We start from the raw sequence: 19,546 nt of genomic DNA on the forward strand, positions 1-19,546 counted from the left end.
CATAAACAATGAGTGACATCTAGCAATGCATCATTGCTACCCAAGTGACGAGAAAGTTGAGATCCGATCTAATCTTTCCGTGACTACTATAATGTATGATGATGTCCTTCTATCCTCGATATCTAGATTGATCAATGAGGCATAGATTGTGTCATCATCGATATCGATCTTTGTGTTTCTTGATTCCCGAGTAGGCTCACTCAAGCAAATGAGCTCAATATCTCATATTCACTCATTTGAGCATGACCATGTATTTAGTAGTCCTCCTCGATCAAGGGGCCCACAGATATCACTCTCATCATATGGGAGGGATAGATTTCATCTACATCACTTACATAAGTCGTTGTATATCTAGTGATCGTTTTTATAGTCCACCCTGTTACGGATAATGTTTGACGATACCAAAATACACAACTTCTTATGTAGGGAACCGTAGTGATTTCAGGTTTAAGGATTATTCATACCAATAGTCATATAAGAAAATTTATGACACTCATATGACGATCTATGAAACTTTCTTATGGCGGGTCAATTCAGTATATATTCTCTAATATATATCCATGTGTCAACGTGATATCACATATCCATGACTTGTAAGATCAAATCATCAATTGACATACATGCTAACCTCATGCATTAATATTGTCCTTGAATATTAATACTTGACTAGGAATAGTTAAGAGTATTGTTCTCTACTTCATCTCACTATCAATTTAACTAATTGATATGATGTAGATTAGAACCTACTATTCAAGGACATTACTATATTTAGTCATTTGGTACAAACATGAAGTAAATATAATAATCAAATTTTGTCTTTATTAACAATAGAATATGATACAAAAGTCCTTAGTCAATTATCATATAATTGGCTCTAGGGCTACTACTAACAGAAACAATCTCTTGCAATGAAGGGTAAGATTGTACGATAGACCCAATGTGGTCTGATTCTTCTTCAAAACTTTGTATTAGTGGGAGCTTCATGCACTGAGCTGCCCTTTTATGTTTGACCTGTTTTGGATTCTAGGATGTTTCAATGACTGACTTAAAGTTCTCATTGCCATTCTAAAAGTTATGTGCAAAACTTAGGCTAACTTGTATAGGAAAGAGTTCTTTCTCTTTTTTTTTTCCAATAAAAAATCTCAGAGCAAAAGGAGAATTGTTGTGAAAAATGTGCACACTGATAAATTTTCAGGAAAAGAGGCACAATCAAAACATTATTTTTTCCTCATTTGTGGGGCGTTGGATCTAAGGTAAGTTATTTACTTCATCATGTAAACTTTCTGGAATTTGCTTATTATATAGTAATATGCAATTTCTGTTATTAGGGGAGGGACAATAAATATTACCTCAGTAACCATCTTAGTTTCAAAGTCATGTACCATAAGGATGTGGAGTCTGATGACGCTAGGATTGTTGGTTTTGAAGTTATTCCAAGCAGGTACTGTTGTTTAATAAGCTTCTATTTCATCCAGATTTTATTGTTAGCAAATACCTATATTTGTGTTGGCATCTGATTGCTAATAATGTAGCATGTGATTATTGTATAATTTGTCTGTGCTATAGAGTAGTTTGGAATGGTTAAGACTTTGCTTTTCTTCTGTTATCAATACCTGTTCTGTGACTATATGGAGATAATAAAGAAGAAAGGTTCAATTGTTTTAAGAGGGAAAGTGTTGTTAATCTAATCATCATCTTTAGCTTCAGTGCAATCTTTTCCCGTAGTTTATTATGATACACTTTGAAAAGTTTGCCAGTCTAGAATCCAACTATTGTTTTTTGATCATCTGATCATTTGTTATTCAGTAATGTCTAGTAACTGTGATTTGCCATCTTGTGGCAGTATGCTTACTTTGACTGTTTAACCACTGTATAAACAAAGAATAGGCAACTATGCATTTCTGAGCTTTTTTCTTATGGAAATCCTGAGGTGAACAATCCATTAACTTGGGTGTTCTCTTCTTGTTCATTTCCTCTCCATGTTTAAGCTAGACATGAAACAAAAAGGGCAAAAGTCAAAAGAGCGTCCCTTTTTTATCGAATCATCAAAAGGGATGTTTTATGTTGATTTTTTTATTAAAAGGGCGTCTCATCCCCTTATAAAATGACATAACTATCATCCAGTGTTGTTCTCATTATTATCTTATCTCCTGTCTAAATTAGGCGCATTGTAACAACTACGAAAATTATAACTGTATCTCCACAATGGCATGATATTGTCCACTTTGGGCCTATTATAACAGCAACTACATAGTACATATAACAGCTACGGTTTTGCAATTGCTACAATATGGAAAAAAATTTTAAGACGAAAATTATTCGAGTCTTCGAAAAGGATTTAAATGATATTTTTTGAGCTTGAAATTGGGCCATTTTGAATTCCATCTTGTAGATAGTTGTAGATCTCTGAACGAACTTTGATTTGATATATTGTGCGTCTCGTGGTTCAACCCGAGTCAAAAGTTATATCTCTCAAAATTTAGGATTTAATATTCATGTTGTAGTAGCTACGGTTTTGTAGCTGCTACAATTGTGTAGCAGTGACGATTTCGTAGCTACTACAACTAAGCTACCACGTAATTGTAGCAGCTACAGTTTCGTAGCTGCTACAACGTATTAAATTTTAAATTTTGAGAGGTCATAACTTTTGACTTCGGTTGAGTTATGCGATGCATAATATATCAAATTGAAGCTCGTTTATAAATCTACAACTAATTACTTGGTGGAATCCATAACATCTCGGTTTCAAGCCCAAAAAATATCTTTTAAAGTTTTTTCGGATGCTCCGAATAATGTCTTTTTTTTTTGTGTTGTAGCAATTATGATTTCGTAGCTGCTATAACGCGCTCGACCAGTTCAGGATTTAGACAGGAGATATAGGTAAATAATAATGAGAATAGTATTGGAGGATAGTTATGTCATTTTATAAGGGGTGAGGTGCCTTTTTAATAAAAAATCAACATAGGGCGCTCCTTTGATTTGGTAAAAGACGGGTATCCTTTTGACTTTTACCCAATCAAAAATGAGTGAGTTCAATATATGGGTGGAGGTATTTCTACTTTTCCAGGGATTTTTATAAAGCATAGTGGAATAAACTTACAATATAAAATCAGAAAGTTTGATAAAAAAGATATACATTAGCAAGTCGAATTTACAAGAAACTTCAAAGTTACTCTACAACTGTGGAGGCTGTACCAGCATCAGTAAGAACTTAGTAACTACAACTATCATCTTTCTTTGAACAAAAATATTGTCATTAATTTTTGCACATGGTAGTCCTTTATTAAGTTCTTTGACATTCTTGTCCAGAGGAAAAAATTGATTGTTGTATCACCTTAATGATCAACATCAAAAATTTCTTAACAACGAACATGAATTGTGATAAGGTGATAAGATTCATATGGGCCATCCCAAATATTTGAGACTTAAGCTACTTATGGAATGTCAGGATAAAGGAGGATATATTAATAGCAATAAGTAGTAGCTATGCCATCCATATTAAAGAAAGAGAAAATTATTTGGAATTGTAAATTGCACCTTTTAAATAGGTTGCTTTACTTTATAGATGCTTGTATCAGTATCCTGTTCAATTCTTATTTTTACCTTAATATTTGTCACTCGCTTATCAATGATTCTGAGGCACTCCGTATATTAACTATTATTGAAAGAGTAATTCATTTCCCACATTTATCTATTTTGATGCTACTTGCATCCAGATCTTGTAATCGTGCCTAGCCAATTCTAATGTTCCAATCTGAGTCTAACTTCAAGTAATTAGTTGAGATATATTTATGGGCATGTCTAAAAATTAGTTCAAATGTGAAAAATCGTAGGAGTAATATTTAATTTCGGTTTTGGAAAATGTGCATTAAGATGTTACAATAACCTATGTTCCATCTCATGCATCACACTTAGTATAAGTATTAGTTGAAACACTTAATTGTATTTTTGTCATTTGTTGTTCCAAAAATTTATTTTAATTTTTTAATTGTTGTAGATTTATATTTTGAGGTAAACAAGCAAAGTGGACACAATATGGACACAGTATGGTACTTGAAGTCGAACCATTTTATTATATTGACGCTCATTTAAGTCTGTCTCGGCAAGCTTTGAAGCACGTCAAGTGTCAACACGATATTGGGTGATAAAAAAACTCTAGCACTAAGCCATATTTAAAGCCATGGCTCTAATAAATAATAAAATTGAAGAAACTACGTTGAGATGATATAAATATGATTTAGCACTACCTATAAATCCTATAGGTAGTAGATTTGAATCTATTATTAGATTGAAAGATATAAGGAAACACGTTCTAAAAAAAATATTATTCAAATATGTGAAAAAATGTTTTAGTCAGTTTTGAATATTACTACTAATATATAGCCTTGCATAAAATTTAATGAAGGGATAAGTTTTATGTAACTAACTCCAAATAGTTGTGACAAACTTGGCTTGATAACGATGACTTAAATATCTATTTACTATTTAAAATTTACATTATTCATTCAAAGTGTTTGGGCTTGTCAAATTAGCTTCAGCAGTCCAATTTATTTGAAGTTTTTGGTTACATGTATTATCTCATACTTAAGTTTGTATCATGATAAATAAATTATAATTGCTTGCTTACCTTTCTCTTGCTTTTACCAATAGTGTGAAGCATACATACACTGCATGGGATGCTAATAACCCTAAAGTTACCACATGTACCTCGGAGAGTAAAATATCCCCTGGTAGCAATGCACCTCAAGAAGTAACTGCTGACACAGATGTTGTTTTTTCATATGATGTTACCTTCCAGGTGTGTAGCGTCTTTCTGGAGCTTATGTTGTAAAATACTTTTCTTCCTTGATATGCCATGTATATTGCTCAAGTATTTCTCATACATCTGTATATATGTTTATTGCAGCCCAGTGAGATCAAATGGGCATCTCGTTGGGATACTTACCTTCTCATGAATGATGATCAAATCCACTGGTTTTCTATCATTAACTCTTTAATGATAGTTCTCTTTTTATCGGGCATGGTGGCCATGATTATGTTGAGGACTCTTTACAGAGATATAGCCAACTACAACCAGCTAGAGTCGCAGGATGAGGCCCAGGAAGAAACAGGATGGAAATTAGTTCATGGGGATGTCTTCAGACCGCCACTTAACTCTGGGCTTCTTTGTGTGTACATAGGAACTGGAGTTCAATTCTTTGGAATGACCTTGGTTACTATGATTTTTGCATTGTTGGGTTTCCTTTCTCCCTCCAACCGCGGGGGCCTGATGACTGCTATGGTTCTACTCTGGGTTTTCATGGGGATATTTGCTGGATATTCTTCTGCCCGTCTCTATAAAATGTTCAAAGGTTCGGAATGGAAGAGGATCACCTTGAAAACTGCTTTCATGTTTCCTGGTATTGTATTTGCCATTTTTTTTGTGCTGAATGCTCTGATATGGGGTGAGAAGTCATCCGGAGCTGTTCCCTTCGGAACCATGTTTGCTTTGGTGTTTTTATGGTTTGGCATATCTGTTCCTCTGGTTTTTGTTGGTAGCTACATTGGCTACAAGGGGCCAGCTCTTGAGGATCCTGTTAAGACAAACAAGATTCCCCGGCAGATACCTGAGCAAGCTTGGTACATGCAGCCAGTATTCTCCATACTAATTGGTGGTATTCTTCCATTTGGTGCTGTTTTCATTGAGCTCTTCTTCATCCTGACCTCAATATGGCTGAACCAGTTCTACTACATCTTTGGCTTCCTCTTCTTGGTCTTCCTCATTCTCATTATAACCTGTGCTGAAATCACAATTGTTCTTTGCTACTTCCAGCTCTGCAGTGAGGACTATCACTGGTGGTGGAGAGCCTATTTGACTGCAGGATCTTCTGCTCTCTACCTCTTTGCATATTCAGCATTCTATTTCTTCACAAAGTTGGAGATAACCAAATTCGTTTCAGGAGTTCTCTACTTTGGCTACATGCTGATTGCGTCTTACTCATTTTTCGTGTTGACTGGCACAATGGGTTTCTATGCTTGCTTCTGGTTTGTCCGCAAGATATACTCATCTGTGAAAATTGACTGATCAGGGTTGTTGGAAAACAGGAGTTTGAAGAAGTCTTGTCAGTATTTGGGGAGTTATCAGATTTAGTTGTGGTAAAAGATCTCCGTCACAACAGAATCAGGCTACCGGTAGTGTTTACGGCAAATATAGCGGGGTGTAGGACTTTGCTTATTGTATTCCACTCTTATTATTTTTGGACGTGTTCTTTGTATCTTTGTTCACTCAGAATGCATCTATATTAAATGAATTGAACACTTTTGAAGAATGCCCGTTGATTATTCTCATCTCAACGTTTCATTGTGAATTATGACATATCTTCTTCAATGTTTTAGGTTCGTACACATTGTTTTAGGAGTCATCTAATCCGATTGAAATAAGTGATTTCAGTTGAATTATAGTTTTTTGACTGATTCATTGGGATGAAGCATTACTAAGGAGACTGACTGGTTAGGCGTCAGGCCAAAGTTTTGAACTAGAGATTACCAGTAGTAATTCAGGCCTAACCTCTATTCATGGTTTAGCTTAGTTCGATCAACTTAGCCAGTTGATGTCGTGGTGACATTACAATTTACACCAAATGATTAAAAATAGGAATAATGTGTGAAACTTAAACACAAAATGCATTAAAAAAAAGAATTTTATTTTGATTTCATATTTGAGTTACTGATTTAAAAACTCTCATAATTATAATTTTATTATTATTGTTTGACCTTCACTTTTCTAAGGGTTTGAAATGCGCCATTATGGTTTACTTTACTATTGTTATTTTATTTTCATAAATATTGTCGATTTATTTACTAATATGAACATTTCTATTAACAATAAAAAGGGAAAAAAATAAACGGTAAAAAAATCGTAGAAACATTTTAACAACACTTATAAAAAACAGTGCTTTATTCCAAAAGAAAGATTGAAATTTTCTCATAAGAATATTCAAGAGAGAAAATAAAATTATCCGCAAAGAATGTCAAGATACTAAACCTTACACGGGCTAAAAAACACATCTACTGCTAAATGATAATACTTTTAATAAAAAAATAAAATTCGTTGTCCGAACGTACGATCGACTTTACAGTTAGCCACGACAAAAGAGGGGATAAGTGATAATCCCACCTGTACTCCGCGTACTGCATTCAACTCAAATTTTCTGCCAAGTGATAATCCCACCTGTACTACGCGTACTGCATTCAAGTCGCAGTACTCCTCCGAGCAATCTGTCCGCTGAGCCTCCCAAACATCACTCTCTTATTCAATTCCGCTCCTTCCGACGCTCTCTCCTCGCGCCGCCCGCCCGCGGGGAAATTCGACCAGCCCGACAAAGTGCTGGAAGCTGCTGCGGCACCTCATCCCACACCGCTCCCCCTCTTCTCCGCCCTCTCACTCACCCGGGGTTAGTTTCTGGAGTTCTTCCAATGTACCCTTCTGGTAGCCTTACTTTTGGATTTTGTTTTCGTTCGATCCGTAAATGTTAGGTAAAGTTTCCCTACGCTTTCGTGTTTAGGTCGAAGAACTAGGCCTGAGCCTTGTCTTCTCGATCCTCCATTCGGACGGGACGGACAAATTTTTGAGGTATGCATCTTCTTTCTTTTCTTGTTATTTTGAAGAATTGCTAATTAACAGGTTGTTGCTTACCGCTGGTCATCTTATATTCCTTTTGGTGTTTTAGTTCAAAGTCTTGTTGGATATTTGTATCTTTTTTTCCGTTTTAAATTGTATGAAGTTGGAGAGACTGGCTTTATTTCTTCTTTTTTGATTACAGTTTGTGTGTTTCTTGATCCCTTTGTTTGGCTGAGCTTTAAGATTAAATACACTCGCACCATCTTCCTCGAGAAAGGAAAAAAAAAAGAAAGAAATACAAGGGAAATGAAATAGTTTAAGTGAAATTAGTTTTTTTTTGTTCCCATTCTATTTCATTAATTATTATTATTTTTTTACTTTAATGGAAAATGAAGGAAGAGAAATATTCTCACTTGTTTGTTTGTGTTTAAGATTCTTTTCAACTCAATTTGGGCATGCAAAATTAAAGGGAATGGAGGAAATTAAATTCCTTCCTCTTCTCTATTACTTTTGAAGTGAACAGAGAAATCAATCATTTTATTTCATCTCATATTCTCATTTTCCTCTCCTATTGTTGTCCAAGGAACAAGTTCTAATGATTTTATGATATATATCAGATGAAGTGAAATTTGGTGCCTTTAAATCCTGCTTATCCAAAGAATTATCAGCTTGAGTTTAGTAGGACAAAATCAAATAAGTAGAACGGGGTTTCCAAGAGTTAACAGATTTCTTTAGTAACTGTAGAAGAAACAAGCATACTGGGTGGTAGATCATAGATGGCATGCATGACCTTCTCTACAGACACATGTCCTAGTAGGTGACAACTTTATGCTTCTCTAACAACCTTCGCTGCTTCACATAGGATGATCAACTAGATTCCTTGAGTCTACATGAAGTTAGTCAAGAATTAAATACAAATCAATCAACAAAATAAATTTTAACTTTCTTGACATTGTTCTGTACTTGTGCCCGTTTTCCCCTTTCATTAGAATGAATTCACTAGTGCAAGAAATTATATTATTGCCATATGGTTCCTTATGAGCCTTCTAACTCAGCAGTTTGATCGATAAACTTAAGAAAAAGTAGCTGTTACATTCTTTGTTTTTGTGTGGATCAAATCCAGATAGATTGAATGGAAGCTATGTTTGTTAGTGTTATAACATCACCCAATTGGTACCTTTGGAACTAAAGGTATTTGGTCTGCAACAAAGAAACAGAGACCTTTTGGATTACATTCAAATATTCCATATTCGTTAGTCTTATGATCTTCTGACCATTTTCAATCTACTTCTGTTGATTCAAACAAACAATTAGTTTTATCAGAAAGTTACATCCCTATGTTGGTAGGCTAAACCAATATAAGAGGTGCTTCTACTGCAAAATGGATTCATATATAAAGCAATAATTACCTATAGGACTAAATATCTAATTGAAGGAAACCTACCTGATTGATGTAATCAGTTTATTAGATTTTCTCTTAAAATTTAAACCCTGCCTTATCATCTGATTGCATTATTAATTCAAGGTTAGTGAGATATCAAAACCATATTCCATACAAGTTCATAATCTTGACAGCATTGGTCCCAAACATTTCCTAGTTGCTCTTCTTAAAAAGTGACATACTAATAAGAAACAACTTGATCGATCAGCCTCATAGACGAATGACTGGGTCAGGGTGCATCAATTAAGGGAGATGATTGTTGATTAACATCCCACAAGCTATAGCTTTTTTTGGGATTTGGCTGACATTGACATTGTCAACACCTTCTGCAAATATTACACCCATGCCCATATGCAGATGTGGTTCTATATGGCAGTGAAATGCCCAAACTCCAGGATTGTCTGCCACAAACCTTAATGCTGTCCAACCATGAGGAAAAATCACTACTGTGTTTCTGAGCGGAGGATTCTTGAGGTTAAACTTGGAAGCATCCTTCTCTTGGAATCTTCCTTCCCCATACCCTAGCACCCAGAAATCATGCCCGTGCAAATGCCATGGATGTATTTCACTGACGTTCTCTTTTAAGGCATTTGCATTTTGAAGGATTACGTCAACTGTGCTCTTAAATTGGAAGACATATGCATTGGTACTCTGCCTTGTATTTGGATTCTTGGCTGGTTTCATCACATCATAATCTAAGGGGAAGTTCTCTGGTGGTGGTTGAGGATCATATGCACCGTTTACATGATATGCCATGGATCCTAAATAAGGGGTGGTAGGAAGTGCTAAAGAGACGTTGTTGATAGCCCACTTAGTATAACCATCCAATTTGTTTTGTGTGTTGAGCAAGGCAATTGTCTTATTAGCATGTGGAGGGGGCCTTGGTGTGCCTTCCTTGGCGAGAATCTTGTACGTGAATGATTTGCTATGGGCATAGTCATTCCATACCGGTGTGACTGGGGGACTAGAGTCTGGTAATTTTGACGGGGAATTAGGACGGTAGTTTATGATAGCTAAAGCAGGTGGTGTATTGGGTTCTCTTCCCCTAACTCCGACAGAAAGCCAGTAATTTGATGATGGGTTCTGGTCTGTAGTTATGAGTACTGAGTAGCTTTCACCCGAATATATGTCCATATCATCCACACTGAATGGTTTCACATAGTTGCCATCTGCTTCCACCACTGTCATCTTGTGATTCTGAAAACAAGAAAAATGTCAACTGTGGCATGGAATATGATGATGTTGAATCACAGTAAGAACGTATGATCATTTTTTCTCTCTTATAATAATTTTCTATATATTTTTCATTACTATATCCAATTGTGCCCTTTATGAGTGGTGTTTCTACTAATCAATTACTTTTTCTTGTTAATCGGTGGCTTCGCCATGAAATTTTAAATGAACAAAGAGATGGAAATTAATCATCTAGATGGTTCTAGATAGTTACTTACTCCAATGGCCAGGTTTAGTGAAGCCAGTGAGGTAGTGCTTGCAATTCGCAGCCTGTATGTCTTGTTTGGAAGAACTCGGAGCACAACAGGTTCACAGGCTTTGCTTGTGAACTTGCATGTGCTGGATCCTTGGATAAGATGTGCGGCCAGGGAACAGTTGTACTGCCCTCTGCCGTTGATCAGTAGACTCTGCACGCAAACAAGAAGCCAAAATTAGGGATGCATGATTACAACATGGCCAAAATTACTTTAGTTAAAACTAATCAAATTCAAGTCATATAGAGCAATTTTAGTCAAAACGACTATAATGTGGCCTATAAGCAGAACAGTTAACTAAAATTGCTTGGACCTTGGAGCAGTGTGGAACAAAGTTATTTTAGAAATGAAAAGAAAATAGAATAAGCGTCTTTTGATATATATATTCCGTATATTTCTATCATAGAGTACCTTCTTGTGATAAAGTATGTGCCAGTGTCCAAATAAAGCTGGCGACACTTTAATTTTTTTATTATATTTGATGGGAGGGCAAAGCACGTAGCATGTGGCAAAAGCTCTGATGCCGTACGCTATAATTAGTCTCTATCTCTAAAACTTTCACATGTCGCTATAATCGAGAGGCTAACTTAACAAGGTGCAGGTAAAACGCATAGCTGGGCTGTCTTTGTTTGTGCCAATATATATTTTAAACAGATGCAACCTGTCCGTTTACAGAAGCATATGGGTGAGTGTTTTTTGCTTTAAGAAAATGGGATAAAAAACACTAGTCAGAATAGTACTCTTTTTTTCTTTCATTTTGTTGTCTTCTTTTCTGAGCACTGTTAACGAGGCTACAAAATGACAACGTGCCAGCCATGTAAACATGTTATTGTAACCTTAGTTTAAAGGGGGAGCGTGAAGTTGTCACGCCTCAGTAGGTAACATGGTGGACCAGTAACCTTTTTTTTTTTATTTTATCTAATTAATACAAACGTCCACTTTGATACAGTGGATGCATGAAATTTATCAAAATGGAGGTTCTCTACTTAAGTCATTGCCTCCCTTCCTTGAGACTTATGGCCTAGTGGATGATCACTTCTCCATGTTTGGTAAAGTAGGAACCAACTCTTTAATTATTAGGAAGGGTTTTTTAAATGAAAGGAAGGTCACAGTGCTGTTCGTTCTATTTGATTTTTAAGTTCTTACAATTGAAGAAAATTAGTATGGAGACAGAAACTCGTGGTTAGTCTTAATCTTTTTACCCTTTTCTATGCATTAATTTTTTTTTCATGTATCACAAAATTAGATTTAGTTTAAACCCCATATTTCTTTTCCCTCCTTGTCCTTAGAAACCTGCCAAGGAAGAACCCATGGTGCTGTCCTAATTTTGGTTGTTGTTGTTGTTGTTATGGAATGGAAGCAAAAGAAACTTGAACTCATCACTTACTTGGGGTTCTCCAATCCATTTCATGGGTCTGGAATTGAGTCCAACCGTCTGTTCATAAATGCTCTTATGATACCAATCACTGAGAAGTAGATTGAACTCATCATCATAGTGGAATGGCTCCTCTTCACCATCAGCCACATCCACTATGAGAGACCCATACAGCCCTGCAGCTCTCTGCATCCCATAATGTCCATGGTAGAAATATGTTCCAGCCTGCGTCCCAGTCCAAGAGGAAAAAGGAAACAAAAAGTGAATCAATAGTTGCATTTGTCAACGTAACGCCACACCCACTTTGTTGAATAAAAAAAGAGAACTCTAACCTTGTCGACTTCGAATCTGTAGTTGAAAGTCTCCTCAGGATTGATTGCGCATTGTGAGATGGCGGCAGTGCCATCAGCCCAAGGCGTTCCTCGCTGTCATGAACACAAAGAAAACAAAGTATGAAATTTCTTGAGGTAGACAGGTAGTGGAAAATAACTTGTAGCCTTGCTCGACTCCTTGTCCTTGTAAAAAACCAGTGGTGAGTTTGAGTAGTGGATGCTGGTTAAGTAAGTAGTGACTAAGCTTGGACTACCTACCTGTATGATACCGTGCCAGTGGATGACAACTCCTTCGGTCTCAAGAGTATTCTTCAACTCGAGATCGATTGTGTCGCCGACCTTGGCGCGGATTGTCGGCCCGGGGAACTGGCCGTTGATCGCCATTACGAGTTTCTCTTCGCAGTCCGGCGACCCGTAGACATAACCCACCTCCCAGTTGAAGGACAGGACCTTGGCTTGACAGGCGGTGTGCGAGAGAAGTGAAACGATGCAAGCGATGAACAAGAGGGAGGTCTTGGCCATATGCATCTGTGGTTGGGAGGAAGGTTGAGGGAAATCAAAAAAGTGTGAAGAAGAGTGGAAACGCAATAGCATTGTGAGAGAAGAAGAGAAGAAATCTGGTTGTGATGGAAGTCAACAGGACTAGCCCTTTTTTTTATAGTGGAGGAATCGCTTAATGTGGATTTTTGTTTGTTTTTTTTTTTTTTTGAAAAAGGAAAAAGGTGAGGCACAGCACTAGCACTAGAATATCCATTATGGTGAAATTTGGTTTGGGTAAATTTTTGTGGGCAAAATAAAAAAGAATGACTTTTATTTTTATTATTGTCAAAGGAGGTTTCATATTGAAAAAAAAATACTAAAAGGACATTGCATTTTATTTTTCATTCAAAATAGCTTGTTCTTAGATAATCTTAAAGAAGTCAAATAAAATACAGTAAGTGAGTTTTAGGAGGGTCTAAAATTGTTATTTATTTTAAGATGTCTATATATTTAGATTTATCTTTTTTTTTTGAACTACTATACATAAAGTTGTAAATGAATCAAATGATTCATGAATAAATTTGATATTTGATTTGATAACAGTTTATTTATGTTCATTCGATTCACATAAGATCAATTAAATGAATAAGTTTGAACAATTCGTTAAATTAAATGAATATGTTTGAACACATATGTGTTTAATTTGTTAATATTTATGAATAATATTTTTGAATCATATTCATCAATAAAATTCTTATTAACCTTTTAAATAAATAAAGAAATTTTTAAAATGAACAAATAAATTTGTATTTATGAACTAAATAAGTTTAAAATATAAAAATTTCAAACAAGTTTAAATTAAGAGTTTGATATCATTTAAATGAATTAAGTTCAAGTTAAGTTTGAACAATCATTTTGGCGATTTAGTTCATTTTAATCTTGACTTGATTTATCCAATTACCGTATCAAATAAACTTGAAGATTATAAAATATGACTCGTTTAACCGAGTATTTATTTATTTTTATAATAGATAAATTAACAAACTATTTATTGATTTTAAGGTATCTTGCTTGCTTTCTTGCATATTATGCCGGTTAAACTCCTCCTAAGTTTCAGAGAATCTCATTGTTCTACACTTAAGAATGGCAAGTGTAAAAAAAGGCAAGTGAGTGAAGTTTAAGTGCTTTTGAGAACAAATATTATTGATGAGGATGAACTTGGAATTGGGCGAACAAGTTAGGCTAAAATTCAGCATGAAACATGTTTTGGACAATAAAAGGCGGACACGGATTTTGGGAATTCTCAAATCACATGCCAATAGTAGAAACGGATGAATTTTTTTAAATATATATATTTTTAATTTGGTTATGAGTGAAGAGTTTTTGTAGGATAAGATTAAGAGAAAGTAGAAATTAAATCAAATTTGGATTGAATTTGATTTAGTATCAATGAATTTATCAAAATTATTTAAATATTTTTGAAATCATTTTAACATGCACAAATTTAAGAGAGTGTAAGTAATCAATGTCACACGATTGAAATAGAGATGTTTAGATCTAGATATGATATTGTATCAAAAGGATATAAGGATAAATCAATATAAGAGTCATGAGTTAAGACTTTTAGAGTAAGATTAGACTAAGCGAGTGAAAGGAATCTATTATATTAGTTTAGATTGAATTTAACTTGTTTACGTCTTTTGATTAAAATTTAGCATGTGCAAAATCAAGAAAATATAAGAAATTTATTATTATTGTCGAACATGAATCACATGTATCTAATTACAGATATGACACTGTCAAAAGTAAGAAAAAAAGTATTATTATTTTTAAATAATTTCTATAAAAATATAAAGATCATGAGTCAAGAAATTTGGAGACATAATGAGATTCATGACAATAGATTTTAAGTTAAAAAAATATTAATTTTATTTCATTGTCATTATTCTCTTTTTATTAACTATTAAAATAATAATAATAATAATTTTTAAAACGTTTTTTACTATTAAAAATATTTAATTTTTATTTAAGTTTTAAAATTTAAATTAAAAAATGGATAAATTTAAAAGACTACACTTCAGCAAAGTGAAGTGTAATCTTTTATATTTATCCATTTTTTTTAAAGAACTATCTGAGTTAGTTAGAGTTATTAATGATTTTGATCAAAATTTATAATAGATTTAAAATTTTATTTTAATTTTAAAATTATAAATAAATTAATGAGGTCAGAGTCTACAATATTAATTTAATATAACTATGAAAAATTTTAAGTCATCAATAATGAAAAAATAGATGAAAAAGACATTTTGGAAAGAAAAAAAGGTGTTTTTTGATTAAAAAATAAAAATGTTTTGCACGATTTGAAAATTTTTTAAAATAAAATATAGTGCATGCGTCCTTTAGTAAAATATAAAATAAAATATAGTGCATGGGACCTTTAGTAAAAAAATAAAATAAAATGCGGGTGCTCATTGAAAAAACCAAAATTCCAAATGCACCCTTTGGAATTTTGTTAGTTTTATTGGGAATGGCATGCAAGCTGTAACAAACTAATTATATCAATTATAAAAAAAAGATAAATTTAAGGTTTAATGTTTTTTTTAAATGATCAATGTTTTAAATGTTTTTTATTTTGTTATCAAAATAGAGAACTTTTATTTTGGCAATAAAATAAAAATACCAATATCAAATAAACCTTAATTAGGTGGTATTTTTAAAAAATTTACTCAAGGAATAAGATCTAGACAAAGACTTCCAACATTATTGTCTAGACGATAAGTTTCACGTGTCCTCACTGAGCAAAAAGCCAAAAATTATTTATTTCGATGCAATTTTTTTTAAAAAAAAATCTAGAAAAAACAAGTCAAAAAAGAAAAAAATAATATTGGAAATTCACTTTCAAAACCATGATCATAGCTGGACAAATGCTCACATGTTTCATGTCGTTGCTCAAATAATGACCTACCAATCAAACACCCCTTTGAAAACTATTACCATGCAAATAAATATGTTTGGCATGGAATTGATCTTTTGCTACGATTGCAAAAGTAGGATAATGATATGTTGACTTATGAAGAAGTTGTTGCATTATGATCGTTCATTCTCACCGAACTTATGCAACTTCTCGTGTTTTGCTCGTTGGCCGAGAGACAAGATCGCAAAGCCTTAAATGGCTCTTATATATATATATATATATATATATATATATATATATACACGAAAATGATATCATACGCGACAAATTCCTGTGTGCTCGTGCGCGACACCGCCGACCCACCGCCACTGCTGCAACCCTCGCCATGCCATCCGGCCTCCGCCGGTTGTTGGTCGAATTGCGATCAACGCGCAGCTCGTCGGCGCTTCATCCGGCGTCGGATTTCGATCGGATAGTGGTCGGAATCTGACGTAATTTGGTCGGAAACAACCAAATCGGACGTCGGTCCTTCCTCGATCGGTCTCCGACCGTAATTCGATCGGAATCCGGCCCGATCACCGTCGACAGTGGCCGCGACACGACAGTGGCGCTATCGGACTGGATTCCGGCCAAATCGTGGTTGGAGACCGGTCGAGGAAGGACCAACGTGCGACACCAGCCCTTCCTCGGCCGCTCTTCGACCGCGATTCGGTCGGAATCCGGTTCGATCGCTGTCGACAGTGGCCGTGCAGTGGGGGGCCGTGTGATTTGGCTGTTTTCGACTACTATCCGATCAGAATTCGACGTCGGACGAAGCACCGGCGAGTTGCACGTCGATCGCGCCCAAGGAAGAGGCCGATGGTGGCCGAACGACATAGCGAGGGCGGCGGCAGTGGCGATGGGTCGGCGGTAGTAGCGATGGGTCGGCAGTGTCACGCAGGAATTTATCGCGCATGATATATATATATAACAAGAATGTGTCTATGGTCCCAAGGGGAAAGTCATCCGTCTTGAGGTCTAATTGAGTCCAAGACTCAGATACCTAAATTATATATAAAAAAAAAATTGAGCACATTAGCCTTGAATTTAAAAGCTAAAGGAACACAATAAAGGATTATTTGTTTTTGATTTGTGAAACTATTTTAAGTGTAAATAGTAGTTTTTAACTCAAACCGTCATTATTGTGAGAACATAAAATGACTTTAGGAAGTTCCAGGGATCATAAAAGAGAATAGAATGACTTTAAGAAGTTTCAGCGAACATAACAGAGTCTTTATTTTTAAAATTTGGCTGGTTTAGATCTCTATAATCATTTTGGTCAAAATTATCATATGATCTTCTAACACTAAAAAAAATAACTACATAGAAAGACTTTAGAGGTTTTAGAAAACACATTAAAAAAAAAATTTTACTTTTGAATAATTTCTTTGAAAAGATAAGGGAAGTCAAGAGTTTGAGAAGTTGTTTTGATCAAGTGGAATTGTTTGTTAGGATCCGTGCGAATTAAAGGGGATAAATAGTTTCGATCACTTTTTATCTTGATTGTGAGCTCGTCGTTTGAATGCGTAGTGAAAATCTTGATCCAAACTTGCAACCACATGCACAATTCAAAAATTTACTTAGTATATGTCTCTTAAGCAACTAATCGAAGACATACTCATAGTGATCTCTCTCCACTATGAACATTTCCTTTTCGAGTATCTTCTGAAGGCGAAAAAGCTTCTTACAAGATGTTCTTACTATGAAAAAAAACTACTTTACACGAATCTTATCTTGAACTTTTTTTGTTGCTTGAAATTACCTCTTGTTAGTTTAGAAATGCACTAGTACTTTATCCTCAAACCTCTAAGAACCAGTAATTAGCTATTAAAATGTCATTAAAACTTTTCTTTTAAAGCTTTTAGATTGAGGTTCATTTTTACCTATGAGTTAACTCATCTGATGTTTTCCATCAGTCAATTGACATGCTTTTCGATATTGTTTCTACTTTCTTGTCATTAAAAAGTTTATTTTTTTAATATATATATTAATTAATGAGACAGAGTCCACAATATTAATTTAATATAAATATGAAAATTTTAAGTCATCAATAATGGAAGTGTGCGATGAAATATTGTTTTTTTTACTTTAATTCGGTCAGTACAATTTAGTAAAGAAAATAGACGAAACAGACATTTTGGAGAAGAAAAAAAAAGTGCTCTTTGATAAAAATAAAAATGTATTGCATGATTTCAAAATTCTTAAAATATATATAGTGCATGCGTCCTTTAGTAAAAAATAAAATAAAATGCGGGGTTCTCATTGAAAAAACCAAAATCCAAATGTACCCTTTCGCATTTTGCTAGCTTCATTGGGAATGGCATCCGACGAACCGTTGGAGTCATGGAGATGCTCATTTGTCACATGGCAATTGATTATTATTGGATAAATTTATTAAAATGGATAAAAATTAAATTTTGATGAAATTAAAATAATATCTATCTCATAGTAATCAACTATAACTTTTCAATTTACATAGTTGTAGGGCCGTTAAAATAGTAAATTTCATCTTTTGCTTAAGTCACATAAATGCTCGTTTATTTTAGTAAAAAATTCAAAATCAGTGACTTTAAAGTTTTAACATTTTTTAATTAACGTACCTCTTTATGATTAACAATATTAATTTATTTAAGTGTCGTGAAAATAATAAACTAATTATATCAATGATTAAAAAAAGATAAATTTAAGGCTTAATGTCTTTTTTTAAAAAATGCTCAATGTTTTGTTAATATTAAAATGTTTTAAAGATTTTTTATTTCGTTATCAAAATAAAGAGACTATATTTTAGCAATAATATAAAAATACTAATATCAAATAAACCCTTAGGTGGTATTTTAGACAGTTATTTTTAAAAAAAAATACTCAAGGAATAAGATCTAGACAATGACTTCCAAAATTATTGTCTAAAAAGACGACAATGTTCACGTGTATTCACTGAGCAAAGAGCCAAAAACTATTTATTTTGATGCAATTTTTTTTTAAAAAATCTAAATAAAAAAGAAAGACAAGATAATATTGGAAATTCACTTTCAAAACCAAGATCATATATCAAGGAATCAGATCTAGACAATGACTTCCAAAATTATTGTCTAAAAAAGACGACAATGTTCACGTGTCTTCACCGAGCAAAGAGCCAAAAACTATTTATTAATTGGATACAAAATTTTAAAAAAAATTCTAGAAAAAAATAAGATAAGATAATATTGGAAATTCATTTTCAAAATCAAGATCATATATCAAGGAATAAGATAAGATCTAGATAATGACTTCTAAAATTACCAGGTGCGTGGTTAGACGCTGTCTCCTCCGTACCCCCTCTTCTGCGTATGAAATCAAGAGGAAGGTAAAGTGGTCAGGTTTGGTTTTCTCCCGTGATCTCGCCCAAAATGCTCTTTTTCCCTGCACATACGATCAAAATAGAATGATTATTAAAGGAAATTTTCTTTCTCGACAGGCGGCTGTAAGCAGCTAGGAAGACGCCCTCTATCTAACGTGGAGGAATCCAGTGCAGATTATAAAAGGACTAGTCCACCATCATACTCGAGGTTCGATTCCTGAAACCCTACTCCTGCTACTTTCTCTCTCATTTTATATCATCCTCACCGGAACCCTAATTTAAGCGTCGGAGTAGCATACCGAGATCTCCGATATCAATCTAACCTCTTATTTGAAATGTGTTTTAGGTTTGGATCAGGATCCGCCTCCTCGCTCAACTCGAAGACCATCCATGTCGGATAGCCCCTACCTCTAAATCCGTTCGGACAGTTCGTCGACTGATGACTTAATCATATGTGATATTTAGCTAGAATAATTTTGATATAAATTTTTTTAAAAAAAATCTAGAAAAAAAGGAAGAAAATATAATATTGGAAATTTAT

General features: G+C 34.2%; 2 protein-coding genes and 1 long non-coding RNA gene across 3 annotated transcripts; 2 read left to right on the forward strand and 1 right to left on the reverse strand.

Moving 5' to 3' along the window:
• Positions 1 to 1,245: 1,245 nt before the first annotated feature.
• On the forward strand, positions 1,246 to 6,333 carry LOC141834873 (transmembrane 9 superfamily member 7). Its single transcript, XM_074722256.1, has 4 exons — positions 1,246 to 1,253; positions 1,329 to 1,441; positions 4,651 to 4,798; positions 4,907 to 6,333. The coding sequence occupies exons 2-4, from the start codon at positions 1,377 to 1,379 to the stop codon at positions 6,062 to 6,064; spliced, it is 1,371 nt and encodes a 456-aa protein (XP_074578357.1). The 5' UTR covers positions 1,246 to 1,253; positions 1,329 to 1,376; the 3' UTR covers positions 6,065 to 6,333.
• A 929-nt stretch (positions 6,334 to 7,262) lies between these two features.
• LOC141834361 (uncharacterized) lies at positions 7,263 to 7,781 on the forward strand. Its single transcript, XR_012602318.1, has 2 exons — positions 7,263 to 7,433; positions 7,545 to 7,781. It is a non-coding gene; the product is annotated as an uncharacterized LOC141834361 (long non-coding RNA).
• A 1,125-nt stretch (positions 7,782 to 8,906) lies between these two features.
• On the reverse strand, positions 8,907 to 12,763 carry LOC141834861 (L-ascorbate oxidase-like). The gene is made up of 5 exons (XM_074722242.1): positions 12,494 to 12,763; positions 12,236 to 12,328; positions 11,916 to 12,128; positions 10,493 to 10,681; positions 8,907 to 10,238 (listed from the first exon to the last, which is right to left on the reverse strand). Exons 1-5 carry the CDS (start codon positions 12,761 to 12,763, stop codon positions 9,285 to 9,287), a joined length of 1,719 nt encoding a protein of 572 aa, XP_074578343.1. The 3' UTR covers positions 8,907 to 9,284.
• Positions 12,764 to 19,546: the final 6,783 nt, after the last annotated feature.

Source organism: Curcuma longa, chromosome 9, assembly GCF_044706935.1.
Source record: "Curcuma longa cultivar G26 ecotype Majalengka, Jawa Barat chromosome 9, ITB_CL_G26_1.1, whole genome shotgun sequence".
In the NCBI taxonomy this organism is placed as follows: domain Eukaryota; kingdom Viridiplantae; phylum Streptophyta; class Magnoliopsida; order Zingiberales; family Zingiberaceae; genus Curcuma; species Curcuma longa.

What these genes read in the sequence shown, in the direction of transcription:
- LOC141834861 (XM_074722242.1), bottom strand. Translation starts at nt 12,763, where the DNA reads ATGCATATGGCCAAGACCTCCCTCTTGTTCATCGCTTGCATCGTTTCA. An exon ending in ACTGGCACGGTATCATACAG is followed by an intron (nt 12,329 to 12,493) that starts GTAGGTAGTCCA and finishes TGTTCATGACAG; the next exon opens with CGAGGAACGCCTTGGGCTGA. An exon ending in ACAGATTCGAAGTCGACAAG is followed by an intron (nt 12,129 to 12,235) that starts GTTAGAGTTCTC and finishes ACTGGGACGCAG; the next exon opens with GCTGGAACATATTTCTACCA.
- LOC141834873 (XM_074722256.1), top strand. Translation starts at nt 1,377, where the DNA reads ATGTACCATAAGGATGTGGAGTCTGATGACGCTAGGATTGTTGGTTTT. An exon ending in TTTGAAGTTATTCCAAGCAG is followed by an intron (nt 1,442 to 4,650) that starts GTACTGTTGTTT and finishes TTTTACCAATAG; the next exon opens with TGTGAAGCATACATACACTG. An exon ending in CATATGATGTTACCTTCCAG is followed by an intron (nt 4,799 to 4,906) that starts GTGTGTAGCGTC and finishes TGTTTATTGCAG; the next exon opens with CCCAGTGAGATCAAATGGGC.